We start from the raw sequence: 12627 nt of genomic DNA on the forward strand, positions 1-12627 counted from the left end.
ATGTAACTGTTACAGCCTTAAAAGTGTAGACTATTCCTACCTTTCTGCTAAACAGTTTCTTTTCTGGGGATTTTTCCTGAAGAAATAAGTAGAAATGTAACCAAAAATTCTTTAGCAAAGATGGTCATTGTAGCTTAATTTGTAATAGGAGAAAATTATAAATAATTAAATGTCCAACAGCAGTGGATTACTTAAGTATGAATGGATTGATACACTCTTAAGAATAATGATTAAAGGATATTTAATATTGGACTTCCATGGTGGTCCCGTTGTTAAGACTCTGGGCTTCCAACTCAGGGGGTGCAAGTTCAGTCCCTTGTTGCAGAACTCAGATCCCACATGCCTCGTGGGAAGAGAAAAAAAACGAATTTCATGTTTTTGATATCAGCAGTGGTCTGGATAACATGAATATTAATGTCCCTAGAGCCTTGGGCTGGGGCTTCTGTCAAAGAAGAAACTGCCCAGAATTTAGAACTCTGCATTCAGCAAGGTTTCTTCATTACTGGGGCTAATTGGGGTGCTGAAAATCTGATTGTGTCTCTGGGTTAACTTTAACAATGATTTCTTTAGGTCTTATAGATGATATTCTTCAAGCTCTAAGGAAGAAGTGAAGCAAGGATTGAGGGACCCTGGAGAGGAGCCTGTCTTCAATGGCAACAATGACAAGAGAAAATTGGGCCCACAATGCTCTGCGACAAGAGGGCCTTGTTAAAGGGAAGGATGATACCTGGAAGTGGGGAACCAGCTTCCACGGGAGTAGCTCCACTGTTTGGGAGACCTCCCACCTGCACTTTAGACAGTTACGTTATCATGAGACATCTGGACCCCAGGAGGCACTGAGCCGGCTCCGGGAGCTCTGTCGCCGGTGGCTGAGGCCAGAAGCACGCACCAAGGCCCAGATCCTGGAGCTGCTGGTGCTAGAGCAATTCCTGAGCATCCTCCCTGGAGAGATACGGACCTGGGTGCAGATCCATCGGCCTGGGAGTGGTGAGGAGGCCGTGGCCCTGGTAGAAGAGCTGCAGAAAGACCTTGATGGACCAACATTAAAAGTGAGAAAGGGAAAGTGGGGAGTAGGCCAAGGACAGGCTGGGATAGAAAATGATCCTGTGATTTTCTTTAACAGTAACACAGCAGCAACCCTTATGCTAATTAAAACAGGTTCATGAGCTCTTCAGACCATAGAATATCTGTCTGGAGAAAGGGATTTATGGTTGGGATCTTTGGACCAATTCAGAATCAACACAGAGCATTGACTCTGCTTTGTCTCCCTGGGTGATGCTTGCTAATTCTGAGTTTGATTCAAGAATCTGAAGTGCATAATGTTCCTAAGAGCTCCTCTAAACAGAAGCAAGTATAGTGTTTGTAAAGTCTGTTTGGATTGGTGGTGTAAACCTGGAGTATCAAAAGTTGTGGAGAGCAAGAATGAAGCTTTCTAGATCTGGAAAGACCACTCTATGTGTTCCCCTGCTGGGGACTGTGTGAGACAAGAGATTGGGTTGAGATATTTGCCTCTGATCAGATTTTATATCCTTGGCTATTAAATTGGGATCTTAACATGGTTTCTAGTATGTGTCAGCTCTGTTTCTTTCGATCTGGAGCCCACTAGAAACATTTCTATATGAAAAGTCTGAAATATAATTTGGGAGGGATATCAAGGATGGGTTGGTTTGTTTGTTTTAATTATGAAAATGAAGAATTTTAGAGCTGTGTTTTTCATTACTAATCACTAAGCCATTGTTCTCATTCAAGGGATAAAAAATGGAGGCAGGAAAATGTTCACTGCATTGCCTTTGTGAGACATCTAGTTAGCAGCAAAACCAGATGTCTAAACTTCTAGTGTTCCTTCTGTTGGAGCAGGAGGGGATGAGAAAAGTTGTGAATAAATAGAACCCAGTGTTTTAGATTAAACCTAAAGCTGAAGACTTGTAGATTAAGTCTGAAGCTCTTAATTGCTTGTTACTTCCCATTCCCTCCTTAACCCACACCCAGGTCTGGGTTCTGTTTCTACCGTTCTGTTCAGTCTCCTCTGGGAAAGGTCACCAGTACCATGAGTGGGGCTAGAGGGCAGAATCCATTGTTCTCAAGGCAAAGCTTTCCTGCTGTTTTGATGCTCCATACTTGAGGTGGGTCACTCTCATCTCACAGTTCTAGACTATATGGGCAGAAAGAGGTCCATGTTGGTTAGGTGAGTTCATTTGGTGGAGGTACAGGAAGAGTCAGCTTATTGCATTCTGCTTGTTCCCAGGTTCCAGCCTTTGTCCAGGACCAAGACACTTTCCAGGAGGGTCTGAGTACTCCAGGAATAGAACTTCCTCATGCACCCACTGGCAGCCACATATCAGCTGAAATTCGCTCAAATTCTCTTACTGACCCAGTGGTGTTTGGCTTGCTCCAGGATCCTCAACATGGTAACTTACTCTGTGGGTCTGGCTTTGGACATCCTCAGGACTCTTGCTGGGTCTCACCTCCCTACTCCCAGATAGCTACTTCCTCTTCTGCAGTTCTGTGAGTCCCTTAGGATACCAAACTCTTTTCTTTTCTCCCTCGTGTCATTGCTTGGGTCCCTCTGACCCTTTATCCATTCTTATTACTAATTTTTGCACTTTTCCAGCCCCGCACATGCGGGTCAGAAAAGATTTGTGTTTCATTTTCTAGCCATTATTGTCTAGTTCTGGTAGTTATGTGTCTTTCTGAACTCCTATTTTATAGAAGATAAACTTACTGGATTTGGACAGGAATGACAGTTATCTCATATGCAGCTTTTTCTTCTTCAGATTCTCCTGCCCCTGAAGCTTCTGCCCTTTCCCAGGAAGAGAACCCCAGAAACCAATTAATGGCTCTCATGCTCTTGACAGCCCAGCCCCAGGTAAAATTTGCTACCTCTTTTCTTCCTAAGGCCCTATCTGCACTGCCTAATTGTGGCTCAAACGTACACTCGCTCATCCTAGTGCTTGGGTGTTCAGTCAGCTCCCATCTTTGAATCAAGGTCCCTGCTATTGAAGGGCAGAGTTCATGTGGGATCTCCTGTGTCTCTCTGATATCCCACCTCATGCCCTCATAACATGTCTCTTCCCCAAAAGTGAAAGGAACCCTTCAGTAGGGGAGCTTCCTGGGCATGGATAATCTCACACATACCTGTCATTTCAGGAATTGGTGATGTTTGAGGAGGTGTCAGTATGCTTCACTTCAGAAGAATGGGCATGTTTGAGCCCAGTTCAGAGGGCCTTGTACTGGGATGTGATGCTGGAGAATTACGGGAATGTGACTTCCTTAGGTAAGGACCCTTTCTTCCCATAATTTGTACCTTTACTTCATCAGCTTTTGTTTCTTTTTTTTTTCTTTTTACACCTCTATGACTCCCTGCAGTGTAAGTGCAGATTCTTAACCACTGGACCACCAGGGAAGTCCCAGCTTTTGTGGAACTTTTTGCTATGCTGCTGCTGCTGCTGCTAAGTCGCTTCAGTCGTGTCCGACTCTGTGCGACCCCAGAGACGGCAGCCCACCAGGCTCCTCCGTCCCTGGGATTCTCCAGGCAAGAACACTGGAGTGGGCTGCCATTTCCTTCTCCAATTTGCTACGCTAATTACGAACATAGTGTAGCATACTTATTTTGAAAAATACTTGAAGGAAAAAAAATTTTAAACTGACTTTTTACAAACAACTACCCTCAAAATTTTGATATTTTACCTTTTTGGCTTTTTCTATGTATTGGAGAGGTTTTTTTTTTATACATTGTTTTGAGAGTGTGTGTCTGTGAATATGTAGTTTTATAGCGTGCTTTCTTTGCATTTACCTCAACTCGTATTATCACACATTCTTTGCAAACATTATCTGTATTGGCTGGATAATTTGTGTCATAATTTGTGTCAGTTAGCCATTTCTGTATTTTAGATAATTACTGTAATAATAATCTTTCTCTATGCCTAATGTTTCTTTTTATTTTTAATTCTCATTATTTTTTAGAAGTAGAATCACTAGGCCTAAATTAATTATTTTAAGGCTCTTGCTTCCTACTGCCAAATTGCTTTCCATATTGATGTCAGTCCTCTCTGCTCTTACCAGCTGTACACAAGAGCCACTCCTTTGGCTCTGCCTTCATTGATGCTGAGTAGTCCCACTCTTTTAAATTGTTGTTTATATAATTTTTTAAGTTATATATTCTGAAGTGCATTTCTTTGATTAGTAACAAGAGTATTTTTTAAAAACCTGTTAGCCATTTATGTTTCTAACAAACATTAAACATGTACATGCTGCTATGTAATTGGCAACTATGGGAATGATGTGATTCTTCCCTTAAGTAGCATGATTTGGGAGATGAATACAGAAAGAATAAGCAAGGCAGAGTGAAATAATTGGAATTAGAGTGGCATAAGTCTCTTGAGATGGAAATGGAGAGGACAAAGCAACCAGCACCATTCCTGGGAGTAAGAAAACGCCATGAAGGAGGTAGCTTTGTATTTCATTGTCTAAGTATCATTCTTTACATTTGGCAGCTTTATGATACTGAATTTTTATTCAAGAACATTATATATCATTACATTTGTTCATGTTGCCTTTGTCTGTTTCAGGCCTGTTTTAAAAGTGCCTTCAGGTAGATCTTACATAATTCTGGTCACATTGACTCTTTGGAATAGGAATCTTTTCTGATATTTTCTAATTGATCAGTTTGCATATATGAAAATATTTAATTTTTGTATGTTAATTTTGTACTTAGCAACCTTAGTAAATTTTTTTATTGTTCATAGTAATTTATACTGTATATTTTTACATTTATGAGGATATGTCTTTTAGTATCTCTAAGGATATGTCTTTTAGTATGTCTGTTAGTATCTCAGCTGTGGTATGATGGTCAAATATTTTGTAGATTTGATATTTTGATATATATTCCTAAACTGCTTTCTATCAATGACGTACCAATTTATACATCCACAAAAAGAGCCCAAGAGGGCCTATTTCCCCTGTATGTGCTTGTGATTTGGTCACTTTTAAATCTTTGCTAGCTAGGTGAACAATCCTATCCTTTGGTTTTTTTTTTCCATTTCTTTGATTATCAGTACTATTATGTTTGTTGTTATTTTATGTTTATTCATATCCTTTCTACATATTTCTTTTGTTTATTAGAAGTGGTAACCCTTTGTCACATGTTGTGCATTTTCGAATTTGTTTGCCTTTCTGTGCTTGTTATGAGTTTAAGTCTTACATAATCTTTCAAACAGTAATATTTTCCTTTATGGTGTCTTTCTCCATAAAAATACTATTTTTAAAATCACATGTATTTTATTCAGATATTTTCTTTGTTTTATTTTTATATTTATGCAGAATGACCCAGGAATCAAATTTGTTTGCTCACTTTTTTGTTTAATCCAAGTGATTTTCAGTAGTTCTAATGCGATTTACTATATAACCCATCTTTCTTTTTAGAAATTTTAAAACATGTTTGAATGGGTTAATTAATTTTATGAGAAACACTCACCATGGATCCATAGCTTATGCTGTAAGCCAAAATAAATTCCAGATTGGTCTAAATAAAGGTTAAACTTAAAAAATAATAAAATAGAATTCCTTTTTTGTTCTAGCTCTTTGAGGAAAAAGAAGTTTGAATCAACTTTAATAAGTAAGATATGCTCTAACTGCAGTGTTGTTAGGGCTTTGAGCAAGCAGATACCGAAGTACTTATGTTCTTTGACCTAGTAGTTCTGATTTGAGGAGGATACCTTAAGGAAATGGTTCAGAAAGAGGGAAAATAAGTAATATGTCTAAAGACAGTCCCAGCAAAAAAATTGACAATGATTAAAATTTGGGAACAACCAGATTTCCTCAGATAAAGTACTCCGTAGCCCATGGTGTTCTGACCTGGGAGTAGACTGTGACACTATCAAATCTGACAGTTTTGTGTACTCAGTTTCTGTGCATTGATAAGCTGGTAGAAAAGCAGACTTCAGGGCTTCCCTGTTGGCTCTGTGGTAAAGGATCCATCTGCCAACACAGCAGACGTGGGTTTGATCCCTGGTCTGGGAAGGTCTCATATGCTGCAGAGCAGCTAAGGCAGTGAGCCTTCACTATTAAGCCTGTGCTCTGGAGCCTGGGAGCCACAGCACTGAAGCCCACATGCCCTAGAGCCTGTGCTCTGCAACAAGAGAAGCCACCACAATGAGAAGCCCACACACTGCAAACAGAGAGCAGCCCCTGCTTGCTACAGCTTGAGAAGAGCCCAAGCAGCAGTGAAGACCCAGCAAAGCCAAAAAATGACTTTTAAAAAAGAGCAGACTCCCAGATAGCTTGCACATACTTCTTCAATATATAAAAGAATTATAAATGTTCATTTAAGAGATTGGAATAGAATTTAAAGGCAGTTATTCAAGAAATATTAAGTATCTCACACATCAAGCTTAATCCCTGCCTTAAAGTACATTCGAGTTGAATTGACAGACATTTACAAAAATAAGTACAATACAATGTAACAAATGCTATATAATAAAAGTATGCATGAGTGTGGGAGCACATAGGAGCTTGGTATGATGAAAGAACTGGGAGAGTAGGAGGAGGGGTGGGTGGTTTAGAGAAAGATTTACAGAGGGAAGTGACTTTTTTTGTGGGGAAGGGGCTATACCACTTGTGGGATCTTAGTTCCCCAACCAGAGGTTGAACCTGAGCCCCAGCAGTGAAAACACCAAATCCTAACCACTGGACTGCCAATGAAATCCCAGATGCTATTAATATGATTTCTTAATTTTTTTTTTGATTGTTCGGTGCTACGGTACAGAAATACACTGCTATTGTATATTAATGTTTATCCTACAACCTTGCTGAACCTACTTAGTTCAGGTAGTTTTTTGGTTGCTTCTTTCAGTTCAGTTCAGTTCAATCACTCAGTTGTGTCCAACTCATTGCGACCCCATAGACTGCGTCACGCCAGGCCTCCCTGTCCATCACCAACTTCGGGAGTTTACCCAGACTCATGTCCATTGAGTTGGTGATGCCATCCAACCATCTCCTCTGTCATCCCCTTCTCCTCTCACCTTCAATCTTTCCCAGCATCAGGGTCTTTTCCAATGAGTCAGTTCTTCACATCAGGTGGCCAAAGTATTGGAGTTTCAGCTTTAGCATCAGCCCTTCCAGTGAACACTCAGGACTGATCTCCTTGAGGATGGACTGGTTGGATCTCTTTGCAGTCCAAGGGATTCTCAAAAGTCTTCTCCAACACCACAGTTCAAAAGCATCAATTCTTTGGTGCTAAGCACAATGATGTATTATATTAATTGATTATTTGATGTTATACGAATATTTGCCTTCCTGTGATAAATCCCACTTGGTCATGGTGTAGAATTCTTTTTATGTGTTGCTGGAGTCAGCTAATATTTGGTGAGAGTCTTTTTTTTTTTTTCCTTTAATTTGCTTATTTGGCTGTGCTGGTTCCTCATTGCTGTGTGGGCTCTTTTCTAGTTGTGGCGAGCAGGAACTTCTCTCTAGTTACAGTGCACGGGCTTCTTATGGTGGTGGCTTCTCTTGTTGCAAAACACAGGATTTAGGGTATGCAGGCTTCACTTGTTGCGGCTCCTGGACTCTAGAACACAGATTCAATAGCTATGGCTTAGTTTTTCTGCGGCATGTGGTATCTTCCCAGACCAGGGATTGAACCCATATCTGTTGTATTGGCAGGCAGATTCTTTACTACTGAACCACTGGGAAGCCCCTGTTGAGGATTCTTATGTCTCTATTCATAAAGATATGGTTGTTTGTAGTTTTGTCTGTTTTTTGTAATATCTTTGTCTGCTTTTAGTATGTAGGTAATACTGGCCTCATATAGTTGAGAAGTGTTTACACCTTTTTTGTTTATTAGAAAAGTGTGTGAAGAATTGGTATTCATTCTTTTAGTGTTTGGTAGAATTCATCAGTGAAACAGTTTGGGTCTGGGCTTTTCTTTGTAGGTAGTTTTTTGTCTACTGATTCTATTTCATTGCTTATTATGGAACTATTCAGATTTTCTGTGTCATCCCGAGTCAATTTTAATACATTGTGTCTTTCTAGAAATTTGGCCGTTTCATTTTTTTTTTTTTTTGACCATTCCATCTTAAGAAGTTGTTCAGTTGGCACAGAATCATTCATGGTATTCCCTTAAACTTTTTTTTTTTTCCTGTAAGATCAGTGGTAATTCCAATGGGGGTGACTTTTGTCCTTAGTTTTTAAGCCTGTAAGTTTGGGCAGGTAGCAAATTGGGAAGAGGAAGAGCAAATTCAGGAAGAGAAAGGGGCATGGGCGGTGATAGGGAAGCAAGCAAAAACATGACGTGTTTGGGCATCTGTATATAGTTTTCCATGCCTAGAGTCTATAGGCGTAAAGGGTACTAATAAGAAGCGAAGCCAGAAAAGTAGCAGATAGTGGAGGATAGCATCTCTTGGGCTGTTCTTGTCATTTGTGCATTATTCTATAGGCAGTGAAGCATTGTTTGTTTTGAGCAGGTGAGTGATATGATCAAATATACATATTGGAAAGATAATTAGCAATGGAGTGGACATGGATTAGAGGACTGGGGAGGATTGGAGGTAGGGAAGCCTGTGTTTGTCTTGCCTGCTTAACCAAAGATTGCAGAAAATAATCAGCTCCCTCTATCATTCTGATATTTTTTTTCCCAAGTCCTTTAAAGCTCAGTAGGCCCACACATAGTCTGATTTCTATACTAAAATTACATTTATCCAGCTAATTAGCTAGTATATATATGAATCCTTTATTTCTTAACCATTTTCCATTTCTGTTTAACCACTTGCAACACTTCTATTTCTTAAAATGCTTCTACTTCCTTAAAGAAAGAAAACTTTCCTTTCAACCAGCATTCTGCTTAAATTGTAAAACCAGTCTGTTAACACTCCTTTCCTATGTATTTTCTCTGTATTTAGGTAGAAGAATACTGTTTTTAAACTCAAATAGAAGATAATGTTATTGTTATTTATATGATTTTATTTATTAGATAATTTGGGAAACTAGTTCATAATTTTTCTCACATTTGGATGGTGAAAATGAGTTTCCAAAACATTTAAAATATACATCATTTCATATTTTAAAATATTTGAGAATATTAGAGTCATAAAGAGGTTAACTAGTTTAGCCTCATTATTTTATAGATGTTTTCATAGTTTTTAATGTCTCTATATTTTTTCTTTTCATTCAGTATTTTTTATATATAACTACATGATGGAGTCTAATGTAGACCTGATATTTTTGTGAAATTAATTTAAAATTTTCCATTTCTCAATTTTAAAAGAATTCGAGGTGTTAAGTTGCTTTTTAATAGATTTTTTTCCCTATAGTTAATTACTTTCAAGTAATTAAAAAATGTTGAGGATGCACTTGACTCTTCAGAAGTTAAAGATGGCCTTCAGAGTTTTTAGGTATATTTTCTTTCTTTTCGAGTTCCCATCTTCTTAGCATGAAGAAGAAGAAAAAAAGATAGTTCTTTATAAGCCCCATCCAGCTTCATGAGCTTATATATGAACCACCTGTATTAAGATCCTTCTCTAGTTCTTCTTGCATCTGTTTATTCAACATCCTTTCTATGTTTCCATCTGCTCCCTGAAGGCAACGAGCTTAGAAGTATCTCAGAATGAATTCTGTGTTAATCCATTTATAACATTCTGTCAGTGTAGCATTCTGCTTTGTACTTCCTTTTAATGAAAAGCTTTTCTTTTTTGCGTGCATGTAAAAGTATCCTTCTAGTTGTTTTAAAGTCTTTTGAAAATCTTGTTGTTGCTGACACAGGGATATGGTAATATTTGCATCTTTAATTTCTTTTATCAGAATGGGAGACCATGACTGAGAATGAGGAGGTGACATCCAAGTTGAACATATCTCAAAGAGCAGATTCTCAGAGAGGAATATCAAAAAGATTTCAAGGAGGTGTTCCGCAGCTTCTTGACTTTGAGGAAGAGTGTGAATGGCAAGTTTTTTCAAGTCAGTGGGGAAATGAAGCAAAGGAAAGAGATACACTGAAGAAAGGTTCCCTGTGTGAACGAGACAAGAAAAAAAGGACTCCACCAGAAAAACGAGGCCAAAAGTGGAAGGAATTTGAAGAAAGCTTGGCTTCAGATTCAGCTTTTTCTGAAAGTTTAATAGGTGCTGAAGGAAAGAAGCTGTATAAATGTGACATATGTTATAAACATTTCAATAAAATCTCCCATCTTATAAATCATCGGAGGATCCACACTGGGGAGAAACCTCATAAATGTAAGGAGTGTGGCAAAGGCTTTATTCAGCGCTCAAGCCTTCTAATGCATTTACGAAACCATTCTGGCGAGAAACCTTATAAATGTAATGAATGTGGGAAAGCCTTCTCTCAGAGTGCTTATCTTCTAAACCATCAGAGAATCCACACTGGGGAGAAACCTTATAAATGTAAGGAGTGTGGAAAGGGCTTCTATAGGCACTCAGGCCTTATTATACATCTAAGACGCCATTCTGGGGAGAGACCTTATAAATGTAATGAGTGTGGCAAAGTTTTTTCTCAGAATGCTTACCTCATTGACCACCAGAGGCTCCACAAAGGAGAAGAACCTTATAAATGTAACAAGTGTCAGAAAGCTTTCATTCTGAAGAAGAGCCTCATTCTGCACCAGAGAATCCACTCTGGGGAAAAACCCTATAAATGTGATGAATGTGGAAAAACTTTTGCCCAGACCACTTACCTGGTTGACCATCAGCGGCTCCACAGTACAGAGAACCCATATAAATGTAAAGAATGTGGAAAAGTTTTCATTCGAAGCAAAAGCCTCCTCCTACACCAGAGAGTTCACACAGAAAAGAAGACTTTTGGTTGTAAAAAATGTGGGAAGATTTTCACTTCGAAGTCAAGTCTCATTGACCATAAGAGGATGCATAGCAGAGAGAAGCCTTATAAATGTACTGAATGTGGGAAAGCCTTCACTCAGAGTGCTTACCTTTTTGACCATCAGAGACTCCACAATGGGGAGAAGCCCTATGAATGTAATGAATGTGGGAAAGTTTTCATTTTGAAAAAGAGCCTCATTTTACATCAGAGGTTCCACACTGGAGAGAATCTCTATGAATGTAAAGACTGTGGCAAAGTCTTTGGTTCTAACAGAAACCTCATTGACCACGAGAGACTCCACAATGGGGAGAAGCCCTATGAATGTCGAGAGTGTGGGAAAACCTTCATTATGAGCAAAAGTTTCATGGTCCATCAGAAGCTCCATACACAAGAGAAGGCCTACAAATGTGAGGACTGTGGGAAGGCTTTCAGTTACAATTCAAGCCTGCTCGTACATCGGAGAATCCACACCGGGGAAAAGCCCTTTGAATGCAGTGAATGTGGAAGAGCTTTCAGTTCTAACAGAAACCTCATTGAACATAAGAGAATCCACAGTGGTGAGAAACCGTATGAGTGTAATGAGTGTGGCAAATGCTTCATTCTTAAGAAAAGCCTCATTGGACATCAGAGGATTCACACAAGGGAAAAATCTTACAAATGTAATGACTGTGGGAAAGTCTTCAGTTACCGCTCAAACCTTATAGCCCATCAGAGAATCCACACTGGTGAGAAGCCTTATGCATGTAATGAGTGTGGGAAGGGCTTTACCTACAATAGAAATCTTATTGAGCATCAGAGAATTCACAGTGGAGAAAAAACCTATGAATGTCATATATGTAGAAAAGTGCTTACCTCTAGTAGAAATCTTATGGTACATCAAAGAATCCATACTGGAGAAAAACCTTATAAATGTAGTGAGTGTGGAAAAGACTTTAGTCAGAACAAAAACCTTGTTGTACATCAGAGAATGCATACTGGGGAAAAACCATATGAATGTGAAAAGTGTAGAAAATCTTTTACTTCTAAGAGGAATTTAGTTGGCCACCAGAGAATCCACACAGGAGAGAAACCATATGGGTGTAATGACTGTAGTAAAGTTTTTAGGCAAAGAAAAAACCTAACTGTACATCAGAAAATTCATACAGATGAAAAAAACTGTGAATGTGATGAGCCTGAAAAAGAATTCTCTCAGACTTCAAACCTTCATCTTCAACAAAAAATCCATTCTTTGGAGGATTTTGGGTCCTATTCTCTTGGGTCCAAATTCTCTTGGGTCCAAAATGCCAGTGAGTCCAAGATCAAGATTCAGAAAATCTAGTATTGTGTAAAATGGAATAGCATCCCTGCCTCTGTAAGTGACTGTTGGATAAATGGAAGCATATGGTTTTTATAAGGAAAAAAAAGTCATGATTGACCCTTTTGTAGACAAGTGTGTTGCATGAGGCAGAAAGTTTTAATCTAGACTTTCAAGACTACAAAAACATAAGGCAAATTCTAGTTAAAAGATACTCTGTTCCAAATCATTTCTTATGAACCTAGAAAAGGACTTTGAAGCACTTAAAGATTCTGAAGAAACTGAATTATGATTTATAAGATATAATGAAGATATTGTAAGTGATAGCAAAAATATCTTTGTATTAAAAAGTGTATGTTTTGAAAAGATACGTATATATGGTACATCTTAAAGATAGTATCACTGCTAGAGAATGTCTGTACAGTGTGATTAAGACATACAAAACATGAAGTTGGGTGGGCAGGACTGCTCTTTGAGGACAATTTAAGTACACTGGATTTGGAATCTGAAAACC

At 38.7% G+C, this 12627-nt stretch overlaps 1 protein-coding gene across 1 annotated transcript in view; it reads left to right on the plus strand.

Annotated features, from left to right (window-relative positions):
* ZNF197 (zinc finger protein 197) overlaps window positions 1-12342 on the plus strand; it is a 57261-nt gene extending 44919 nt beyond the window's left edge. Inside the window, exons 7-8 of the mRNA XM_068983106.1 lie at window positions 10154-11029; window positions 11114-12342. Of these exons, the coding sequence (XP_068839207.1) occupies window positions 10154-11029; window positions 11114-12137 (1900 nt within the window). The 3' untranslated portion in view covers window positions 12138-12342. The remainder of the gene's footprint in view (window positions 1-10153; window positions 11030-11113) is intronic.
* Window positions 12343-12627: the final 285 nt, after the last annotated feature.

Source organism: Capricornis sumatraensis, chromosome 10 (genome assembly GCF_032405125.1).
Source record: "Capricornis sumatraensis isolate serow.1 chromosome 10, serow.2, whole genome shotgun sequence".
NCBI classification, from domain to species: Eukaryota; Metazoa; Chordata; class Mammalia; order Artiodactyla; family Bovidae; genus Capricornis; species Capricornis sumatraensis.